The following is a 24,319-nucleotide window of genomic DNA, read 5'->3' as shown; positions in this document are numbered from 1 at the left end:
CAAATCTGCCCTGTTCAACTCCATCCTTCCCTCCATGCAGCTGCTAGAGGAAGAGAAGGTAAAGCATCATCCTTATCCTTGTATTCTGGACAGAAAATCAGATTCCCTGTTTAAGAAATGCAAACCCAATTTTGGAAGGCTAATTTTTGAGTGTGGTATATGAGTAAATATGGTAATCAGTATGCTGTCAGAACTGTTTGGATGCTATTCAGCCTATTGCAGGCTTTAGTGTCTGGAGTCAGAGGAATACATCTAGAATATGTAACAGGCATTTTTGCCTGTGCATCTCCTACTTACTAACAGCTTTAAAAAGGTTTGCCTTTTGATGCAATAGTGATAGGCCTTCCCCACTTACTAACAGGAACACCATTCATCTTTGGGTCCAAAATCCAGTCTTTGTGCCTTATGCCCATCTCTATATTTAGTGTATGTGTTTTTATTAATAAAGTGAACCTACCTGTAAAGCTGGTCTCTTTATAGTATCAAGCAATAGCCCAGCTCTTGTTGCTACTGCTGGGTTGACATCTTCCACAGCAGTCAGAAAACAGCAGAATGCATGGGCCAAGGAATATTTAAGTAAATGATTTTTTGTCACTGAGTGAATATCCAGAAACCTGCACAACACGGCCACCTTCTCCACTGCCATGGCCAAACCCCAAGAGAGAAAATATTCAAATTAATTCTGGCAGTGGCCTCTTTCCCTGCATCTCGAGCAAAACATGCAGGTGACATCTCATAGAAAGCAACAATGAAGACCTGGAACTTCAGCTTAGTTTCCAATTTCACCACTGGTAACAAGTACCATCATACATTTTTATTTTATACCCAGTAATTTACAGTTTCCCAGATTATCCAACACACTTCCACCCTCCCAGTACAAAGTAGTTGAAGCATTGGTACACCCAGCTACCCAAAAAACACCCCAACATAGGAGGATCCTTTGGTGTCACAGCATCTCCTAACATGCTAGAAGCTAGGCTAGGAGGCATGACTGGAAGAAAGAAGCCATGACCTGAGTAATCTCAGTTCATAGGGTCATAGGTTCCAAGGCCAGAACAGACTATTATCTCACTTAGTCTTAAGGCTATAAAACACAAACTATTTCACCCAGTTCCCTCTGCCCGGGAAATCCCTAGAATCTAAAAAGGTCTTTTAGGGCCAGTGGCAAACAGCAAAATTTAGAGCAGCCTTTGGATTGACTGTGCTGGTGCAAACAGTATCTAAGTCACCTTTGCAGCCCTTTTTTCCCAAGCCATGATGTGCACTCCTTAGCTGCAGTAAGGATGTGGGACAACAATTCCAAACCAAAATGCATGGGCTTGATTCTCCTCAAAACAACTCCACAGAAGTCAGCAGATATACACTAGGGTACAGCTGCTAAAATGAAACGAGAATAACACCTACTGACTGTAAGAGCTCTTCTTTTTTCATTCCTCTATTCTGTTTGAACCCCTTTGTTGCCTAAACAGTAGATGTGAAGTCACTCTCTCTAAATTTTAAATCTGTTGACTGTCATAATAAACATCAGGTTATGGGCTATCTGGGGTATATAGGGTAAAATTTTAGCTGGAAATAACTAGACAGTTTCATAGGCCATTACTATATACTGATAATGTAGAATTATGTCAAACAACTTTGCAAGGGAATGGGCTGTGAACAGTAGCTATGGGATACAATTAAGATAGGGGATATTTTGCCTGAGAATTAAGAAAAACTTCCTAAGATAGAAGAGACTCTCAAGTGGTCAGTGCTCTGCCATGGACATATTTAAATTTGGTTCAACTAAGTGTTAGGAAATCCAGTATAGATGAGTGTAGAGGACAATGCTGTATTGTCCATAGGTGGATGAATTATACTCTTCTTTATCAAAGTACCATGTGATTTTTTTTAAACACTCACCAGAGCAACCACTGAAGAAAACAACCCAGTTTCCTACCATAGCAAGAAGCAAACAAATATCACACATCTCTTAGTCTTACCTGCTTCAAACCTCATCTTCCAGTCTTTGCTGTTGAAATTGCTGTTTATGATTGTCCAGAAAATGTCAGCTCCGTGAGGAAGAGATAGAGCATGGAGAAGAAGTGGAACTGCCAATGAGGAAAGCTGAGAGAATTCAGACTTCACCACTCTCCATAAACTGGAAAGACCAATGACAGTAAATCTGCTTACAAAATCTGTCCTTTTCCTTCCTAATCCTACCTTAACACTAAATGATCTCATGTCGCTGCTGGGACTTTCCTTCTTTAAAAAAAAAGATAAGTTTGTGAATTGCACCATATACTCACACAGATAACAACTAGCTGTTCTATGTGGAATAGAGCTGGCTGGAAATTATCCAGTGAAGAAAAATTAGTTGGACCAGCTTCATGAAATGTTAGCTTGAAACATTTCTCCAAAGCATTTTAGCTTAATCAAATGTTCACCAAATCTAAAAGATCTAGGCCAACAACCTTGCACCTCCACAATCCTTAGCCCCTGGGCACATCTGCAACATAGACGGCTCTAGGGCAAGGACCTCAGGCTTCCAGGGTCTGTGATTCCACAGATCACTCACTATGCAACTGCCCAGCACCAAGGGCCGCACCCTTGTAGGCACGTGCCCAATGCCTGCTCGGACGTGTTCTAATTAATTGAGTCAGTTGGAGGGTTCTAATTAGAAAGCTCCAGCAGCCTCAGCATCATTCAGCATCCACACATTTCAAAATGGCAGCGGGGATGCTTTAATTAAGTTTGCCACCAAGCTTTAGTTAGAGCACCCCTGCTGCCACTTTAAAGTATGAGACCCTGAATACATGAGATGCAGCAGGCATTTTAATTAGAGTGGCTCCTGAGAACTGCAAGATGTCATTAGGTCTTCCTCTGGTACAGACCCATGTGGAGACTGCAGCAAAGCCAAATTTCTAGTGCTTTCAGGGCCTGCAGACTGCCCCAGGGCTGGGGTCCCTAGGATTCCAGGGTCTGTGGCTTCAAAGCAGCCAGCCATGCTATGGCTTCCAGTCTCTATGCTGTGGAGCAGGGACTCTGAAAGCTCTGGGAGCCACAGACCCAAGATACCAGACAGCTACTCTGTGCAGCAGCCCAGATGCAAAAGAGTGTATTTCATTTGGATAGCAGCATGTGTCAGTGCCAAGTGGGAATTGTTTTTAAATTGTATTTTGGTTCCATTCACACGGAAATAAAAAAAAACAAATTTAAAACAGCCCTATTACGTTTTCAGCCAGCTCTCCTGTGGAAGTGCTGTATACAATACACTCCTGCATTTGCATCCATCAGTCATTTACTTTGTGGAAACAATCTATTAAATATTCATTAGAATATCTGAGGCATTATTATTATTATTATCTGTTATGAAAAACTTGCATCCAACTTACCGCAAAACAACTGGGGTGAAGAAAATAGAAAGTGCTATGACTTATCACACCTGTTCTGGTAACCTGTGTTGAATAGTTTTTGGACCTGCTTATAGCTGGTTACTCTGCTTGGTTTTACACGAGTCCAACAACCCATTTCTTGGCCAAGTTAGAGGGTGTTATACACAAAAAAGGGGGGGTTTCTGACAGAAGATGAGGTTTCTGCAAAATCTAAAATGTCAGTGTGTATATTTTGATTTTAACAATTGTTTTCAGTTTTCACAATGGAACATTTCATTTCCACTTGGGAAGTTCCAAATGCAAAAATGGGGGGGGGGGGGTTAACTTCATGCAATGCAACTTCACGCTTTGTTTTGTTTTGTTGTTTTTGGATCAGTTCAACACCATCTGTGTTCACCTGAGTAGCTGTGGTGCCTGAAGGGAATTATAGTTCCCCATACTCCAAGCCCTCATTCTGCCTCAGAGCCTAGACATCCCATCCAGCCTTAAGACCCCATAATGCACCTTGCTCTCCCCTCTGGCTGAACTGGGATGGTGCCTCTTTAGAAATATAGTGTGATCAGGGAGCATGGTCCATAGAGTAGCCAACTTCCATGTGGTGTGGCTGATATTTTTCATTGGATCAGCTTCATGGTTGGGATAGGAAAGAAAGTAAATATGACTGGAAGGGATCTCATAAGGTTATGTAGTCCAACACCCCCCCCCCCCCCCCCCCCCCCAAGCCAAGTGAAAATTTCTAGAGATGAAGATTCTACAACTTCTCTAAGAAGACTGTTCCAGTGCTTGACCTGACCACCCTCATCGTCAAAAAGTTCTTTCTAATCTCCAACCTAAATTTCCTCTCCTACAATTTGAGGCCATTGCCCCAGACAGTCTTTTGAATGCAGGGCATTCTTCTTCAGACCATAATTCCTGGACCATAATGGCTGCATCCCTCCTAAACTACCAACTGCAATAGCACTGTTTGCAAAAACACCTACAGCTGTCACCTACAGCGTTGATCAAAAATCAAAACTTCTGTCTTTAAGAAATTCTGATAATATAACATTTGTTTTCATCCTGCGTCTGGTGAAACAGTCAAAATATTGAAAATTTTTGTGTAAAAAAATCTTTGGAGAACATTCGATACTGAGCTACTCTGTAAACAGAGCACCAGGCTGGCTGTCAAGAAACTCCGATTCAAGTTTCAGCATGATGAACAGTCCTAGATAAGTCATTTTCTCTTGTTCCACATCTGTTTCTTTCCTGCCCCTTTTTGTCTTGTCTTTTTAAACTCCTTAAGCTCTTTGGGGTAGCAATTGTCTCTCATTATGTGTTTGTATAGAGCCTCGCTCAACAGGCTTCAGAACTTGATTGGGGCTTCTAGGGGGTTGCTTTAATATAAATAGGAATGGCTTTATAAAGTATTCAGAAATTCCTATGTTCAGTGCATACCTTGCAATCAGCATGTGATCTTGAATGTAAGCTAGGAATTGTGGATGATCCTTTCTCGCAATATATAAACACTCTCCATGTAGACAGAGAATCTTCAGACAGTTCAGCATGTTGAAAAGAATGTCTGGTTCTTCAAATCTAGCCATTTCCTGTGCAAACAAACATGTGATTAATGCTACTTTCAAGTCAGCAAAAATCTTAATTAAATATGTCAAATTAAATAAGCAATTGTACCTGCAATATGGTGTATATAAGCTTCAAGGTAACTGGAAGCTGCTGGTAACAAAATTTTCTCTCAGTGTCATTTTTTATTGCTGTTAAAATAAAATGACATACAGTGTGATTAATCACATAGAATTTACCAGTTAAGAATGAAGCTAGAAAATACAGCAAAGAAGGTATGATTATTGCCAAGAGCAAATTCATCTCACCTGCAACTCCAATTGCACTTAATAGAAATACATCACAAATTAATTTGTCCCTAAGCCCTTTAGTCTATATTATCAAAGGACTGGTTTGTTTAATTATTTTACCTGATCAGTCAAGTTTGCCACAAATGCATATTCCATACATACAGCTTCCCCAGTAATCTGGGAAAGCATTAAATGTATGACCAGCAATCAATTCTGAGTGGCTGAGCTTAAAAGATTACTTTAAAATGCTTTATTTTTATCTGAATAAAAGCATAGGAAGGCTCCACTTAACAAACAGTTCAAAATGTCTCTTTAACCCACCAGCATTTTCTGTTGTCTCTGTATGATTTCCTGGGTTTTCTCCATGTTTTGCTGCCAATTTATCTTCCTCTTCCCCTTCTGTTCCTATAATAAACTCAGGTCTAGTATACAGAAGGCTATCCTCAAGGCTGTCTGTGGGCTCCTTTAAGAACATAAGAAGTTGAATTCATTTCTTGATATTCAGGCTTGAAAGCATTAAAGGAAACCCTGCTATATAAGTTAAATCCTGAACGCATGCATGCAGCCTAACTCAAGCAGGAGCTTTTGTGTGAGGAAATGAAGCATTTCCAAAATTGTACATTCCAATGACTTTCATAGTCAGAATTATATTCATGTGTTACCAGACACTGGGTTGAGCTCCTTTGACAACACAGCTTCAACAGTGTACATGCAATACCAATGAGTTTTTATTTTTTCATTTGCTTCATGACAATGGCCCCAGTTCATCAAAGCACATAAACATATGCTGAATTTGAAAATGCACCTAAGACCCATGGAAGTGCTTTGCTGAACAAAGGCTTTATATGCTAACTCTTAATCCTGTAATTTGCTGCCTGTGGCCAAAATCTGAATAGGAAGGGTAGAGTTAGTAAAATGAGTAGAGTTAGTAAAAACAACCTGTGAAAACCTATATTATGTTTATATAGCTCTTTGAATCCCTTGAATGCTTGAATGGACATTGATTTGCCCACCACTAAAATGCTCCAAGTACTTAACACACTGCAGAACTACTACAAATAAGAGTTTAGGATAAAAGGTAAAGAAAAAAAAATGTCAAAAGGAATGAGCACATGCAGAATAGAGTAATTCAATATCAAATATGTTCAGGACACCACAGGTGACATTCCAGCTCTCATGAAAAGTAACAAGGGATCCTTACTGACCATGAGTGGTCTGGGATTCTGGTCAGCCTTTTCAAAGTGACAACAATGCCACAGGCCTGAATTTCAGAACAGGAGTAGGAAAGGCACTCAGTGTTTTCTACCAATTTCTTTCAGGTATGTCAAGTTTGCACTTAAGAACTGAAGCACCCAAAGTACCTAATCACTTGAACATTTTGGCCCTTGATTTCAATTTGTTATATGAACAGCCCAGCGATGCAAAGCTCAAAGTATTATCATTTTACATTTAGTATGACAGATAACACCTCCACCCACAGCGCCTTCCCAGAACCAAACTAAGACACATGGAAAACAAAAGGAAAAATGCCACCTATCAAATTGGTATTACCTCTACCAGGGTATTCTTTAAAAGACTCCATTCCAATTTACAAGATCTAACAAATCAATGGAAATTTAATTCTAGACTGATCATTCTGATCTATGTTCAAGCTCAAAGCAGCCTTGCTGCCTTGTGTAGAGGGCAATTTGTGTAATTAATCACAGGACGTTTGAAGAACTATTAAAGTCTTCCATTTAATTATAAAACCCATTTCTTTTATGACTTACCACTAGCCTGATTTCTTCCTTTGGAGCTAGCCGCTCTAGCAGCTCACAGGCTAGCTGATAACAAAGAATGCTAGACTGGCACAGATTACATTCAACTGCTTTTTCATCTTTCTGACACGTGTGCGAGCCACCCCACGGTGCCTGAAACACATTGCTTATGATGGAAATTATGTCTTTGGAGAGGCTGTTCTCTAAACCCAAGGTGATACCATCATCTTGGAGTTCCATCTGAAAAAAAGTAAAGAGGGAAAAGGTAACAATTAACTGTCTGATTAACAGTCAGTTCTCTAGTCTGCTTATTCTTACATTACTGCCAACATTTAATCAGCCACACAGAGAAGAGTGTGAGACATACTGGAACTCATGTTTTCAAAAGCAACTAATTTTGGGTGCCCAACTCAACACCTACACTGGAATTTTCAAAGTTGTGTAAAAGCTCAGCTTTCCCAATTCCCATTAATCTTAATAGAGGATGGGCAGGTGGCTTGCTTTGGTAGCTTTGACAATCGCAGACATAGCTCTGGTCCTCCACAGAAGTGCAGTTACTCCAGGACTTGAGGAGTAGGGTTTGCATAAAAATGATGGTTTCTCCAATTCCAGAGGCCAGCAGGGCCACTTTAGCTCTCAGCAGAGCCCCTCAAATTTATGCCAATTGGTAACAATTGCTTTGGGGCAATTATTGTCAGAGCACAGCAGTATGTTAAATAATATCCCCTGACACGCTCCTGCCATATCCCCTAAATCACTGGCTATGAGCAACTGTTGTACGGGGGGAGAAATAAACTCTAAGCTACATAGGGCAGGGGTGTCCAGCATGTGCCATGCATGCCACAAGTAGCACAGGCATTCTCTGTGTGAGGGAAAAACAGCAGAAGATGGGACAGAAAGCAGAAGGCAGCGTAACAGACTGAGCAGGAAGCACAGGGCAACAAGAAAGCAGAACAGCCAACTAGGCAGGGGAAGGGAATCGGATTGTCACTCAGTACTTAACTTGTGGCATCCCTGACAAAAGGGCTGGCTTTCACTGACTTGGGGTCTCTATCAATCTGCAAGAAACACCATCTGTATATTCAAGGCAACTGAGGCCTGACTGTCAGAGCTACTGACCACCTACAAATCTAAACAGAATCAGAAGGAGCTGCAGGTTCGCAACACTTCTGAAAATAGAGGCCTCATTGTGGGCACTCAAAAATGGAGGCACTGAGTAGAGGCTACTTTGGATAATATGGGTCAATATCTGTATGTGGGAGAACAGCATCCTCTTAAACTGGGACATGGCATTTTCAGCCTATCAACCTGATTGAGGAGCTATCCTAAAACTGAAAGAAGGGCAATTAAAAATTACTTAAATGAAAGAAAATATAACTCCAAACAAAATACACTAAGCAAGTCAGTTCCTGGATTTTATCTTTATAGCTTCATCTAGTCTTTACTTGGCAATTTCTATATTCAAAGATCAAAGCTCAGAATTTCACACCTTCTAAAAGCCTGTTTAAATACTGCTGAATTCCCTAGCACTGGGGAAAAAAAAGAAAAGAGGTGATTTTCAGTTCAGTGGGCTACTGTATGGTAATTAACATGAAGCAAAATTTACTGATCAGAAAAGTTCTGAAGTCTAGGCAATTTGCAGTTTTAGCAGGGGTTAGCAGCTATGCTCCTCCTTAGTCTTTCACTCTATCTGCTAACTCATGTGAACCCTACAAATTGCACTGTTTTCTTGGGGATTTACCACTTACCATTAGTTAGTTAGCTTGACTTAGTTAACTCAATTAAACACACCTTTTGCCTACAGAAGAGTGTAATTAACACACATTTTCTAGCCTAAGTTAAACACAGTATTTAGCTAAATTAGTGCAAATCTGTGTGTGGATATTTGTTTTGGCTGATGGGCTGCTAGTTGTGGTTTAGCTTATTTCTGCTCCTAGAGCCCTGCCCATATATGAAGTGTGGGAAAAGACCTCAAAGATCATGGCATCCAACCCCCTGCAAAGACACAGGGGATGCATCTATACAAGACACTGCGGAGTTGCCTAATTAGCTCCATAGTAAAGCATCATTGTCTACACAAGCAGTGCTATTAGGCCTGAGAAAACTAATTAACTCCACCATAGGATAGTACTCCCCAACACAAGTACTATTTTATGGTGGAGTTATTTACCCCGCACATGTATATGATGACTGGGGCTGGCTGGGGCACAAGGGTGTTACGGCACTGGGGCTGCCTGCTGGTTAGCCCTGCACTGTAGCACCCTCCTGCCCCATCCAGCCCCTCTGCAGCATGTTGAGCTGGACAGGAGCAGCCCCAGGTTGGCAGGCTGACCCCCCAAGGCCACCTGCCAGCCGGGGCTGTGCCACCCTGGCTCAATGTGCTGCAGTCCTGGAAGGAATAAACTCCAGTATGAACTGCACTGAAGTTTATTGCATTAAATTAATTTTACATGTAGATGCACTCAGGATGAAACCAGCCTAGATAAGTGCCTATCCAGCTACTTCCTCAAAATCTCCAGATTCCATAGCTTCTCTAGGCAGCTAGTTGAATGTACTTAACTTAAAACAGTTTCTAAAGCAATGTAGTTATGCCAGTTCAAACTCCTCTGTAAGCACTCTTGCTGCAATTTAAGATTGACTTATTTCAGTTTAGCCTAAGCTGTCCACACAGGGGTTTTCACTGGCTTAACTAAGATGCGTTAATATTATACCTTAAGTAAACCCTGTGCAGCATTCTTTTGTGGAAAATACCAATACTGACAAAGCAAATGTTTGGCAGTGAGGGTCAGAGGCAATGGGTGAGGAGAGGAAGGGGAAGAATATGGTGACCTGGAGACTGAATGTAGCTGGTAAGTTGTAGAGAGGTTACCTGGGATATCAGATGGCAGGCAGGTTATAATGTGTCATAAATCCAATGTCTATATTTAGTCTGTTTGAGGATTAGAACTGAGATATTGGAGAGAAAGTGAGAAACGTGCACCCACAGGAAATTGGGTATTTCTGTCTTTGATAGATTTTCAGTGTGCATTCATTCTGGTACACAGTTGTTTGGTTTCTTCTATCTATTTTCCATCAGGTCATTTAGTGCACTGGATGAGATATTACATTTCTGGAGGTGCACGTGTGAGATCCAGGAATGGTGATGATTCTATGTGGGGTGTATTTATTATGGGAATGGAGGAGATACTTTGGCAGGTTTTACATTTCTTGTCCCAGCATGATCTGGATCCATTCGATGTTTTTTGGACGATACAAAGTTTGCTTCTGGTGATGAGGTTGGCGAGGTTCAGTGCTTGTTTAAAGGCTAGATGGGTGGTTCTGGAAAGATCTCTTTAGGAATTGGGTCTGCTTCTAGTATGGGTTGCAGTTATCTGTGGGTGCACATTTCTCACAAGATAACCACTCCCTCCAATTGCTCAATTCTGATCTTCAAAGGGAATTTACAAAACACCTTTTGCAGATGAGCCTACAAACTTCACTTCATCCACATACTGGATACAAAAAATTATAGACTAAATACAGACATTGGATTTTATGGCACATTATAACCTGCCTATCATCTGATACCAGAGATAACATCTCTAAAATTTACCAGCTACATTCTATATCCAGGTCACCATTTCCTTCCCCCCTACCTGTCTCTCACCCATTGTCTCTCAACACCACATATTTGCATTTTCACTGACTTGCATTCTTGCATACTGGATTTTATCTCATCCAGGAAGAGCACAAAAGAACTGCAGATGCTCCCTCTGCCTGAAGAACAGTGTATGTACCCGAATTCTTGCAAAGAAGAATTTTTCCAACTATTTTAGTTGGTCTAATAAAAGATATCAGATTTACCCAAAGACTCTTGTCTGCCTACTTCCTGAAACCAACATAGGTACAACCAACACCCCTAAAATACTGACAAATGCACCTTGGTTTTCACCTGAAACAATGTTCATACCATCTTTTGTACCAGTTTATCTAATCCAATTTAAAATTACATTTTTAGTTTAACTGGTGCAACTCCACATGCAGACAGCCCTAAACAGATTTCACAGGCACATTTATTAACTTTTGATTTTGGGGTTTATCCAAACATGGTAATAAGTGGGTTCTTTCCAATTATTCCTAAATATTAGCATATATGTGTTTAAGCATTTAATTAATTAATCAAATCTCCTCCATGTCCTAATTAGAATGCTGCAGCATCACTGCAGCATCAAATGTATTAAGCTCCTGCACGTTTTACAATGACCATGGGACACTTTAACTAAACCTCATTGAATGAGGTTTAACATGTCCCGTGGCCATTTTGAAATGTGCAGGAGTTTAATACATATGAAAGTAAGGGGGTTTAATTAGAGCGGCTGCCTGAGAACCACTCTAATTAAAATGTGCCTCCCCCACCCCCAACACCCACCTCCAAGCACATGTATAGGCAGCCATAAATTTCATTTTTGCATCAGTTTACCAAGAACATTTTCTCTCTGTTGGTACCTGCTTCAGGATGAGATCAAACATCAGTATGAAGCAATTCAGATTCATTTCATCATCATCACATTCAAAGTCAATGGTCTTTCCTCCAGGGTGTCCAAAATTCTTGAACGGACTTCGAAAAGGACTGTGAACAGGGCTGCGAAATGGGCTCTGGAAAGGACTTGGGAAAGGACTCAACATGCTATGCTGAACCCTGCGCCCGGGGTCAGAGGCAACACTCACCTGAAGAAACAGAGGACAGACACACAGATCAGTCTGAAACTCCTGAGTATTGTGCTGGTGTATATGGGAGAAAACTCAGACCCTACAGCTTTACTTTTTCCTATCATAGCTGTTTCTGTAAAATGTAGTGGGTCATCTTCTGCATTCTTGTATGTACTAGCATATGTTAGAAAGCTCACATCAAATCTGTGCCTGGTATAACTCCATGGACTTAGTTATACCTGGGAGGAACTTAGTATAACTTTAGCCACAAAATGGGTACAGATGGTAAAGCAGCCTAAGCTACACTGATGTGACATTATGCAATAGGACAAAACACTCTAACAGGAGTGTCAGGGCATGTGTAAATGAAACGGGGGCCCTAAATTGAAGCAGTGGGTTTTAAAAAACACCACTTCAATTTAGGGCTGATTCAACTCCCGTGTCATGCACACATCCCGCTGACTTACCCTCCTCTCTGGCAGAGAGGGGAGGGTGAGCTGCCAACAGGTGGAGCAGTCCCTGGGCTGCGGGGGGGAGGGGCTTGTGCTTCCCTCTACAACAGTGACAGCCCCCCCAAGGCGGCACCCACCCACAGGCATGCAGCTCAGGCAGTCCTGAGGGGCACTGCAGATACAGAGGGAAGCACTGGGCCCCCATGCAGCTCAGGCAGGCAGGCTGCAGGGAGGGGGAAAAAAAATCAGCTCACTGTTTTTCTTCAGCGGAGCCTGCTTTCCCGGGCTGCTGCTAGGCTGCTTGCAGGGCTTCCTGCAGAGCCATGGAGCTGCGCAGAGCCTGATGCTTCACTCCATGGCAGTAGGGGCAGCAAACTAAAGCTCCTCAAAGGATTTTTGGTTTGCTGTGCCCCAAGTCATTTAAGGTGCATTACACCGCCGAATTTCCTACAACGGCTGGAATAAATGTGCAATATGCTGCCAAGACGTGCAAACACCGACACCATTAAAGTGGTGCAAAAGCATTTAGCCCACTTTAAAGTGTTGTGCACACACCTCTCTCATTTCTTCTACACACAGCCTCAGTGATTGATTACAAGAAGGTATATCAACAGAACAGTGTCACCAAGACTATCCCCAGCTGGTAGAGGTAGGTGAAGAACAACTGGAAGGAGGATGTAAAATAAAACAATGCAGACACAAATAATTTATACCCACACACAGAAGGGCCATATGCCATTCAGCTTCTACCTGGAGAATTGCTGCTCTCCCAGTAGAAAACATAAATGTACAGATGTTCAGGATTTTTCTCTCAGACCAAAAATGGTGGTTCCAAAAGGAAAATAACCCAGGAACAACCAAGGTTAAAGCTATCCCAGGAGAGTTTCTCCTGGGAAAGAAAAAGCCTAAACAAGTTCCTTTTTGAGAGAAGCTACAGCACAGTCCTCCAGCATCCCAGGGTGCTTTGCTCCCATCCTTTCCCTCACCCATCCCAGAAGACAATCTTTTCCTTAGGCTGGACCCTACTGTTACATCCATACAGGGAGAAGAATGCACACCCTTCACAATACCCACATTATGCTTCAGTTCCCTGACAGGCTGATCTTGAGCAGTCTAGGTCAGCCAATCAGGGTTGCCCTGTGCACTGCTGCCAACTGTCCCCAGACAGAGTGAGGGAAGCTGCAGAGCATGGTGAGATGTGTGGACAGGAGCCCCCTGGCTGTACAGTGTCAGCATGGAAAACTCTCTCCTCTTCAGGGGCTCAATATTCACATTTCTGTTGTGGGGTCTCCAAGTAGGTTTTCTAGCAGGAAAACAGACCCAGGAGAATTCTTCCAAATCATCTGAATGTGCTTATGCAGCCTGCAATAGGTATTCTTTAACCACTCTCAGCAATACACATAGAAACCCTACAGTGTAGAAGGGAAGTCCAGTGCCACACCACATAGTTTGTTCCTAGGCAACCTACTATCTGATATACCAGGTAGTAAAAGTGTGTGTTTCCTCTGCATGGGATTCAGGAGTGATCCTATACTAGCTGTGTTACTCGTCAGATCTACTTTCTGTAATGCCAGTGTTAATTAACTCATATGAGGATTAGCTTACCCAGAGAAATTTCTGTTTCTCACTTTTTTAGTCCCTCTTAGGCAGTAGTGGAGCAAAGGATCTGATCTTGTATTTTTAAGCTGTCTGTCAGAAATTCCATGTGTTATATCATTAAGAAACATTCCTCTGACATGTGGTACAGCACTGTGAAGTAACCTAACCACACTAGTTTTTTCCCTGAGTTCTCACTGTGCCTGCAGACTCACACTTGCTTTAATACCACAGTAATCAAACTCTGATTTTAATTTTAAGCATTTTATACAGTTAAAGAAAGGAAAAGGATATGCTTCTGATGCTTTTTAACAATGACCAGGGACTGGGAAACAATGAAAAATGGGGGGGAAACTGTGGCTTTTTCCTTTTAACTGAGAAAAACATGGCTTTCTCATGTTAATGAAGAAACACATGGATTTTCCACTTTTGTAAAGAGCTCTCTGCAGGCTGTCAGAGTTCCAGCCTGCAAGGGGCTGGGGGGCAGTGGAAGGCGGGGGATCAGGCAGAGATGCATGCTCATGCCTACACATGGCCACCAGGCAGCCTGGAGAGCAGCTCCCACAGGTAAATCTAGTGGGGGAGAAGTGGGGATTGAGGCCCCCATAGTGAGGGTGGGGGGGAGTTGAGCAGGGCTGGGGCTGGGTCTGTTGCCCAGCCAAGTGGTGTGTGGGGCTTGGGCTGGAATGCGCAGCTACAGGCCCTGGCAGGGAGCAGAACAGGGCCACAGGTGGCTCATCGGGGGGACAAAGGGGGCTGGCACCCCACCGCTGCACACACTCCCACAGGGGACAGGAGGACACGTGCCCCTCCGATCTGTACGCGGGGCGGAGGTGAGGCCAGGGGTGGATGCAGACTTCCTGCTGTGGGCTTGGGCTCCCTGCCCTGCTGCCCTCCCCCAAGGTCTGCACGGCCCAGCAGGTGGGACCCAGTGTTGCTGCTGTGAGCCCTGCACTACCCTGGTGAGGTTCCCCCTGCCCACCCAGCAGCAGTGGGGGTGGTGGCAGAGTTGTGCCCTTCACTGCTCTCAGGCAGGCAGGGAGCACCTCGCCAGGGTGGCACAGGCTTTGCAGCAGCAAGGAGCTTCCCTGTTTGGCCCCGCTCTGCCCTGCCATGCTGGGTCCCACCTGCTGGTCTGCAGAAGCCCTGCAGGGAGGGCAGCGGGGCAGGGAACCTGAGCCCACAGTGGGCAGCCTGCACCAGCCCCCCCCAAAATGAGCTCCGCTTCAACTGTACCACCCATGGGGGAGGGAGAACCTGGATCCACGCTCCACTCCACTGCAGCAGCCGCCACCTCCCGTGGACGACAGCTGGGGTTCAGGCACTGCTGTGGCAGGCAGGGGATTGTGGAACCAGATCCCTGCCCCATAGCCCTGGCAGCTGGGGGCTCCCTCAGGCAAGGCAGGAGGCCATGGGTAAGGGGCACCAGCAGGGGTGAGAGAGCTATGGGTGGGGAGTTAGGGGCACCAGCAGGGCCAAGGGGGCTGTGAGTGGGGAGTGAGGGGCCTAGACCTGCATCCTGGTGAGCAAAGGGGGCAGGGGGAGCTCAGGTTTTCCGTGATAAAAAACCCAAAATTAAACATCAAAATTAACGGTATTTAGAATTTATTTTATTATAGTGACTGAGGCACTAGTAGGCTTCCAAATTGCTTTAAAATTGTAAATATATGAATAAAAACATTGTGTTCAATTGATACCTATATATATAGTGGGGTTATATTTTAATCACAGATTTGGGGGGGTTTAATAAGAGACGCTGCAATTTTTAAACAGAGAAAATGAGGATCCCTGATAATGACACATACTTGTGTTTCTTCTGTATAGAAAATAACAGTGTTTCAAAAGTGAAGTGAGGACCGATTTTCAGAATTCATGCACTTGTATCAAGAAATGTATTTCCTTACTGTTCACAGTTTCTCTACCTAGGAAAAATGAATTCATTGTGGAAACTAGAACAAGACAGATGAAAACTTTTCAAATAGAAGAGCTGTTAAAGAAGTATTCAATCAAATGCCCGATTAAATAGGTTACAAAAAGGTTAGGTTTTAAACTGGTTCAGCGCATAACAAACAGTCTAGTCAAGTTCTATGGTCATCTGGTAATTTCCTCTGCATTATGAGTATCATGCTTTAAAGACCAGAGGAGAGAGAAATTGAGAGTAGATTAATTTAGCTCCAATGACTGAATATGCTTCTGTCACAAGGAATTCTTCCTCAGAAAGTCTCTAACACAGTTTGCCTCTGGGACAAGAGTTGGCTGTTAACAATAAGTTATTCTGGCTATTTCAGGAGTTTGAAAGAAGCTGCTGCCTCTTCTATCAGAGGTAAATGGCAGCCGAGGAAGTGGAGGGTTAAGTGAAACCAAAAAATGAAAAAGCAGAATGAAGGACAGGGAAATCAATTCTGTTCTGTCAGTACTTTCAGGAAGGGCTGCGTGGAACAAGAATGAGAAAGCTCACCCTTGGTGACCAGGTGTTCATAAAAAAATGCTGGTTGATGGCAGTCAACAGCAGATACAGAGAATAAAAATTTGGAAAAGATAACAAGACAAGATAAATACTAATGCTTAACTATTACACAGGTTACTGTACCAAGTAAAACCATTCATTCAGAAAGACTGCACAACCAGGCACTGCCTGCATCATATTTACCAATTCTTAATTTACAAATTAAAGCTGATCAAGTGATAGGCTGTCATTAATTCAAGAAGTTGTCTCATTTTTATCACTCAAAATATGTACTTTGTCTCCAATCAACAGTTGCTGACATAACTAATAAAGAGTTTTTCAATTTTCATCCGTAATACACAAGAAACACTGTTCTAAGGTGAAAATAAATGCAAATTACCCTTCGAGCAGCAAGATTTCCTGCCAGTTCACTGACTCTTGATTTCCTTTGATTTGCTAATTCTTTGACTGAATTAACTCCATCGGAAAACATACTGATTAGCAGCTGGAGAGGAACCACAATATCTAATTCAGACAACACCTGATGAAAGACACAAAAAAAAGCATTTCAGAGCTGATAAAAATTGCTGTCTCTAGAAATACATTCATCACATAGATCAGCTTTATCAAGGTACAAAAGCACATTCCTAATTTCATGCATATAGGTAGCTTGAACAAAAACATTGGAACTAGCCATGTGCTTAAAGTTAGGATGGCCTTGTTTCTTGTTGACTCAGAGAACCAAAAGACCTGGCTAACTGCGACAAAGAGCACTTTCCAATATTTCTGTGAATAAACTAGACATCTCTCTGATTGCATCTCAGGTCCTTTTTTTCTCACAAACATTCATGCGTGGAAGGTTTTCTTCACAGGAAAAACATGTGAAGCAAAGTGTCAGAAATACTAGGATGAATAAATATTCACTAGTTGTTGTTGGCATTATTATCTGTAGGCCAATGCTGTTCCAAAGGCTCCAGTCAAGTTGGTTCCCATAGCCATTTGTCCACACTACTGACTGCAGCAGAGCTTGCTTCAAACGAGTAGCTGCATGAGGACAGTAATTCTTGTGTATTAGATACAAGTAGCTGTCTAACCACGGAAGCACTGGCCTTAGTACAGGATACCACTTGAGCACCAAGCCACATTCCTGGAGGAAAAGGAGCAGGGTTGAGCTCCATGTTGCTACAGCTGCCTTCCTGCTAGTACCTAAGTTACTCAGCTAGCTTAAGTATTTCCAGACTAGCCTGCAGGGTTGACTTACCATGAAAGGTTATTTTCATTATTCTGCAATAGATCTTCAATATCCAACAGAGTTGGATAATTCACGAACAACCCAAGGGTTCCACTTGTTTGTAGGTGACCAATCTCATGCAGCACATCGCAAGAGGGAATTTTCATGGTGACCATTTCATGAACAAGTCAGAGACAAAAATGGGCTTACTCAAAATGATTTCATCCGACAGTTGTTCACACCAAATGAACTTGCAAAAATCACTGTTTGTTGATAGAAAATTTGCAAACCAAAAAAACCTGCTAAAGTTCCCCAGCAAATAGTTAACTTTACATTCACCACAAATAGCTCTCTTCAGAGCAGAAGTGATGATTGCAGGTGTTGTTTCAGATGTGCTGTTGTAAATTGCATGAGATCTTGAGTGAAGCTGCTTCACTCCCAGATGAAATTTGGAGGCACAATCTGTCCTGTAGCTGCTCAATATGCAGAGGAAGTTTTCTGGATTCAATATACACACTGGCAGCAGGTGGCCAGGTTTGTGGGTCTGAACAGAGGGGGATTAAGGCCACAGCAGAAAGTGGGTCTGAAGGACTCCAAATCCAATCCAACTTTTCACAAAATGGGAATGCTAAAAGTCCCTTTGCAGTCTTAGAACCACATTCTGTGGCAAGTTAGAGCTGGGGAAGAAACGAGGCATCTGGCTAGTCCACAACCTACAGTCAGAGGAAAAGCCTTCCACAAATGTCTAGCCTTCCACAAAAGGCTAGACATTTAGCTGAAGATGAGAGAGATGAGAAAGTAATACATAGCCTCCCTTTTTGTGCTGAGCTACCTACCTGTTCCTAGTAGGGGTAAGCAAAGGGAAAAAAAGACACTTTGATACTTTAAAAAACGTTGATTTGAAAAAGGTTCAAATAGCTCTTCCTTGCCTAAACCACAAGCTGGTTTAGCACAACCCACTGATGAAGGACACTTACATGCAGCCAGAGCAAAGCCTGCTCTTGCACAGAAGATGGATATCCTGTGAACCGACAACTAATGAAACCAAACATCTCCTCCATGGAAAAAGGAAGAGGACAAAGTTCAATATCAAACATTTTGCTGCAGAACAGAAGAACAGAAACATATGATGAATGGCTTGCCATTATGTGCAGCACATAGCATACAATACATGAACAATAAATAACATATCAATCAAAACTGAGTATTACTAATATCTTACTAATGAGCTATTTGCACCCTTATTTGGCATCATACAGGCAATGTGTCACTTGCAACTGGGTTGCTGGTACAACTCTTTCTGAATGTTGGGGGTCACTCCTGAGATTGCTGGGTCTGTCATACATCATAAAATCTGAATTAAATTCCAAAGGGTGTCCAGTCAGTCTAAGCAGAAAGCTTGGGAAGATAAGCTATCAATAATATTTGTATTTGTTATCAATAATTTTATCCCCACTGTATATAAATATTCCTTACCCCACTTCTCCTCAGTCATTATTGATGTCCTATATATACTAGAAATGGACCTCAGCTGTGGGGAACCATAACTTTAAGAGGAGCTGTCACAGGCCAGTTGGAACCAGTCCTTGTGTTGTTGTGCAGTGGCTCATGTACATAATGCTAACCACTCAGCACTCAGGCAGCTCCTAGGAGCAGTACTGGGGCCTGCTGGACTCACAGACCACTCAGATCAAAGGCCAATTCAGCCTTATTTGTGGATTTGGATACAGATCCAAAAATAAAAAGAACCATACAATGAAACTGTCTCAAAAACTGGAGGTCTTTGGAGTGACGCCTAGCCCTAGTAACACTGGAGTTGCATTTGTTCAGTTTCTTACACTGCACATGAACACAGCAGTTCTGACTGGCATTTTTATTCCTTGTGAATTGATTTCCCAGTGCCAAGCTCCTTGTCAGTTACACACTTGCCATCCTAATAGCTCCTGTACATTGCTACATACCTTAGTACTTCCCTGAACTCTTTCAGTTGATTATCGGGCACTTCTGTCCTAATGGCTTCCAACCACTCTGGCATGACACATTCCCACACCGGCTGGTTTATTACATTGTATGGAATCAAGCAGAGGATTCGATTCAGACCTTCCTTCAGTTGTGTCACAGCACTACAGGATTTGTCCCAGTATCCACCAACCTGAGGGTATTTCCATGAGTAATGTCTGTTAGTTACTTTCATCATTTTTATTTGTTGTTTGTATGGCACTTTGAAGCCATGAAATCATGATAAATGATCAATAAAAAAGTTCAGTACAACTCCCAAGTCAGCCCTGGGGACTGCATTTTTTTTCATAAGAACATGTACCTTGCTCATCACAAGACTGATCTATTTGATCACTGGGGATAGTCTTTTGTGACATGGATCTAACACTTGGCCTTTTATGTTGAATAACCTGTCCTTTTAATTTTTTTAATCCCTCTTTTATTAAGCGATGGGTCTGAGTTATGAGAGTCAATACATATTTCTAAGCAAATACATACAGAGACTAATGATTCTAACTAATCACAGCTTACTTCACTAATGGCTATGGGAATATCTGGTACTTTTGCTTTAGCTACTAGTGGATTCAACCAGCCAACAATTACTCTTTGTTTATCAGTGCAAATGTTGTGGTTGATTCTGGCTGTGCATTGCCCTTATAAATCCTCTCATGTTCTCCTGGTACAATACAACTAAAAGGATTTAAAAGAGGGGCAACCGTAGGCCAAATTCTATTCACTCAATGGTAGACAGAAGTCTGTCTTCTTCAATCTGAGAATTGAGTTTGGACCTTAAAATGTCTAAATTAACATAGCAAGATGTTAAATTCTGGGCTTTTCTAGGAACCCTCAGACAAATTACAGCATGCATTCTTACCCTGGCAAACTCCATTGGTTTAGGAAGCAGGCACATGACCATGACATCAAATCGAACATCACAAACCGTCTTCAGCCATTTGGTAACAAACTGGGGTTTGAGTTTCTCCACCAGGCTACCAACTTCATCATCCATCATATAAGCAGTGGAATGAAACCACTGGAAGACCATACTAACCAGTCTAGCTAAACTTTCAGTAGGTGTATTCTCACTGGGAGTACAAAGGCTCACCTAGAAGACAGCAAAAAACAAATCTCATTTTCAGTTACCCTAGGGTACAGTGGCAATTGTTAGGGGAAGAGTCGAATGAGGGTATGTATTTTTTTCAAAAGTGCTCTCATTTCTCTGGGATTCCACTCTGTAGACTTACCATCAAAAAAGATATTTGACAGGAGGGGTTGACAAATTTCCTGTTTCAGAAGCATTTTTTTTAAAAAAGGTTCCAAATTGTCAAATAACCCATTTTGATATAATGATACTGAAAAGGTTTGTGGGTTGAAATCATTTTTCTTTGTCACAAAAGTACTGAAGCAAAGCCATTTAGTTTTTTAGGTTTATCTGGCAAAGTTAGGCTTTTTAGAGTCAGTGACATTGATCATACTTGCTTTATGGCAATGTAATTCATTTGACTGAAATACAGTTACAATTGTTTTGTACCAGCACAACCAAAAGAAGGATTAGGATTGCACTTCATATTTCTTTTGTAATTATCAAATGTGTACATACATCCATCAAAATGGTAGGTTAGCAATTGAAGAACTGCATTTTGAGAAGGGGCACCAAGTGCAGTGATGAGAGGCAGAGTGGCTTGGTCCTGACATACAGGGCTGCATAAATTAACAGACAGAAGCTGGTGTGCGCTGAGGCAATGAAGAGGGTAGGCAGGCAGGCAGGTAAAGGAGTCTGAATGAAAGGGACAAAAAATGCAATAAGGAAGATAAAAAAGGCTAGTTCATATAATCAGAAAGAATGGGGTTGAGAAAAACCATCTCTGTTCCCTTCTGTTAAATGAACTGTGAGGCAGAAAGGTTTACCCTTTTTTCTAATAGACCCTTTCCATGTAAAATAACTAACTTGCAGAGGTTTTCAGACTGTGGTACACAGACAGTTGGTTGTTGATATATCCCCTCATCCTATTTACATGCTAGATGACATTTATATTCTATTAAATGTTTGCCTGTTGTTATTTTTCTGTGTAAATATAACAGGGAACTGGCTCCAGTCCCTGTTCCAGCTGAGAAATGCTGTCAGGGCAGGGTCAGGGAACAAGCTTACTCTGAAGAATGTAGTGGGGTTGAACAGCCGGCAGTTCCCTTATTAAATCTCTTTTTCTCCAAATGACAAGTTCAGCTCTAGTGGACAAGGAAAGGATATTTATTATATTAGAGGTGATCTAGGCAGATCCATGTAAACCAAAGAGGGGGTTAGTGGAAAATGCAAGCTTTCTGTTAGCTTTGGTCAACTTGACTTTTTACCTCAAGACTTTCATTCTGACTTGCAGGTTTAAGGAACCCAAATCTGAAAGTGAAACTAGGTCAAATATATTCCACCTCTTTTTTTAGACAAGAACTTGATAAAGCACAAATCCACCTGACTAATGAAAATAACCCTCCCCCCAAATTCTTAGTATATTAACTCAGATTCATGCATGGACTTTCACAATGAGTCATGACTTAGTTTTAGTTTTGAAACAAACCCCAGAAGTGAATGAATTTATATGGATGGGGACAGTTTATTACAAACATTTACAGAACCAAGGAGGAGGACTGAAAGCATGTTCTTAAAACTTTGAAATGGATTTAAAAGTGAGTTGGGATTCTGTAGAAAAAAGGGAATTCTTCTGGGATAGAAATGGTGTCAAAACATCAGGCAATAAAGTAGAAAGAGACAAATGAAGATGCAATTAGATGTAAAAAGACACGATCTGGTATGCAGAAGAACTCCCTTTATATTTATCACTAACAATATCACTGAATTTCTGGGAATTAATCCGAAAGAAGAAGTTTTTTACATGGGAAGAAAAGTGAATGTGAACAATACTGGGATCACTTTTATAGGTAGTGAATGCATCTACACGAGACATTTACTTCACAGTTGACTAATTAGCTATGCAGTAAAGGTCTCACATCTGCATGTCTGCATGTGCAGGACTATTAGGCCACAGCAGACTAATAAACTCCACAGTAGGATAATATGTGTAAATACAAGTACTATCCTGCTGTGGAGTAAAAAGCTCCACAGCAACACATGTGTAGATGCAACCCCAGCTGTCTGCGGCATGAGGGTGCTTCAGTGCAAGGGCTGCCTGCCATCTAGCCCCATGCCGAAGCACCCCTTCTGCAGCGCATGAACTAAGAGAGAAGCCCTGGACTGACAGACTGCCAGCTGCAGCTGCAGCTGCAGCTGCTCCAGCCTAGCTCAATGTGCTGTGATCCCAGGCACACATGCAGACACAGCACCTGGGAGCAATAAGCTTATTATTAATATAAATAAGTTTATTTATTTGCACTAATTTCACCTATAGATCTGAAACAGGAGAAAGGGAAGAATGAATGAATGCAGAAAATGTGTATTCTAATCCCACCAGGATTCACCCTAGGGGTGAACAGGTGGTTTGTGTTTTACCACAGCCAGCCAAAGCTGTGCAGGAAATGCAGTGAAGAGGGGCATTTAGCTTTGGTCTGCCGTTATACCATATGCTCAATATGTAGGAAGAAGGGCCACCTGGCAAAAGATATAAAGGGGGAAAGTGACACAGCCTCTGTGGGGACGAAAGGTATGTGTTCCACTCTTGCCCCCCAGTCCTTTGCAAATAGAGCAAGGCAGTAAAGAAAGGAGGAGAACAAATAGCAGGAGGAAAAGGAATGAGAGGCACCTGTGAAAGAGGATGCAGAGCCTGAGGAGCAGGTAGAAGAATCAGAAGAGGAGGATAATGATTGCTAGAGACAGTCAAAAGGGAAAGAGGAAGACGAGACTCCAGCCTTAAGTTCTATCCATAAACATCAGGACCCATTTCTCTCCTCTCATCAAGGACCTCCCTACCTCCCCACAGAGAGCTAAAAGCCAAAGAGAAAGAAAAGCAACAGAATGCAGAGAAAGGGAGCACTGCATCACTGAAAAAGGAACTAAGGGAAGAGAGCAGCTCAGAGGAAGAAGGAGGGTCACAGAAGGAGAAAAATGAGATGGAATGGCAAAAAGTTAGAAAAAAGAGAAAGAAGGAGAAAGGAGGAGAAACCAAATGACCGAGGTAAAGGGTAGAGGGGAAAGAAGCAGAGCCCCAGCTAAGCTCCTTTGCCAGTAGTCTCTCCTCCTTGGGTTTCTCCCCACTACAAAGCCCTGACCATCCAGAAGAGATTTTCACCAGTGAGGAGGATTGGGTGGACAAGTTGCTAGAAGAGTCAGAAGTAGAAGAGTTTGGGAAAGCAACAGATATGATAATGGGAGAAGAGGGATCATAGAAAGAGGAGAAGACAGAGGAAAGCCTGTAAAGAAATAAGCTAACATCAGATAAAAGAAGGTAAAACAACATTTTAAACCAAAATGTTAACTATAGCTTCTCTAAACATACGGGCTGTACTAAATAAGGACAAATGGAATATGACTGAAACATATCTAGCCAAGATAAAGGCAGATATTATCTGTATACAAGAATGTGAAATACCAGCAGCAAAAATTACATAGGATATAAGACGGTGGAAATGGGAGCCATCTAGCTGGTCTGGCTCAAACATTAACAGAGCAACAGGTGTAGCAGTGCTAATTAAGAACCCACGTATCAAGATCAAGAGAAGAAAAGAAGTGGTGGGCAGGAAAATGCTGGAAGTAATGACCAGAATGAGTGAGAAAATATTTGAGATCACAAATGTCTATGTACCAGTGGATTGAGAGGAGAGGTGCAGATTCCTGGAAAAACTGGAGATCAGCATGACTGGTGAACCACCTTGTGTAGGTGATTTCAACTGTGTATAGTTTCACAGTTTCATAGTTTCTAGGGTCGGAAGGGACCTGAGCAGATCATCTAGTCCGACCCCCTGCCATGGCAGGAAAGAATACTGGGG

The 24,319-nt window shown here is 42.2% G+C and overlaps 1 protein-coding gene across 1 annotated transcript in view; it reads right to left on the bottom strand.

Moving 5' to 3' along the window:
- The window catches only part of UNC79 (unc-79 homolog (C. elegans)), a 185,361-nt gene that overhangs the window by 120,020 nt on the left and 41,022 nt on the right, over positions 1 to 24,319 (bottom strand). The window contains exons 14-24 of the mRNA XM_019552446.1: positions 20,262 to 20,492; positions 19,351 to 19,541; positions 18,367 to 18,490; positions 16,559 to 16,699; positions 11,461 to 11,682; positions 6,988 to 7,215; positions 5,540 to 5,681; positions 5,040 to 5,119; positions 4,806 to 4,954; positions 1,980 to 2,137; positions 458 to 639 (exon numbers count right to left, since the gene is read on the bottom strand). Of these exons, the coding sequence (XP_019407991.1) occupies positions 458 to 639; positions 1,980 to 2,137; positions 4,806 to 4,954; positions 5,040 to 5,119; positions 5,540 to 5,681; positions 6,988 to 7,215; positions 11,461 to 11,682; positions 16,559 to 16,699; positions 18,367 to 18,490; positions 19,351 to 19,541; positions 20,262 to 20,492 (1,848 nt within the window). The remainder of the gene's footprint in view (positions 1 to 457; positions 640 to 1,979; positions 2,138 to 4,805; positions 4,955 to 5,039; positions 5,120 to 5,539; positions 5,682 to 6,987; positions 7,216 to 11,460; positions 11,683 to 16,558; positions 16,700 to 18,366; positions 18,491 to 19,350; positions 19,542 to 20,261; positions 20,493 to 24,319) is intronic.

Source organism: Crocodylus porosus, unplaced genomic scaffold (assembly GCF_001723895.1).
Source record: "Crocodylus porosus isolate Cpor-Errol unplaced genomic scaffold, CroPor_comp1, whole genome shotgun sequence".
NCBI classification, from domain to species: Eukaryota; Metazoa; Chordata; order Crocodylia; family Crocodylidae; genus Crocodylus; species Crocodylus porosus.
This window is presented reverse-complemented; position numbering and strand designations above follow the sequence as displayed.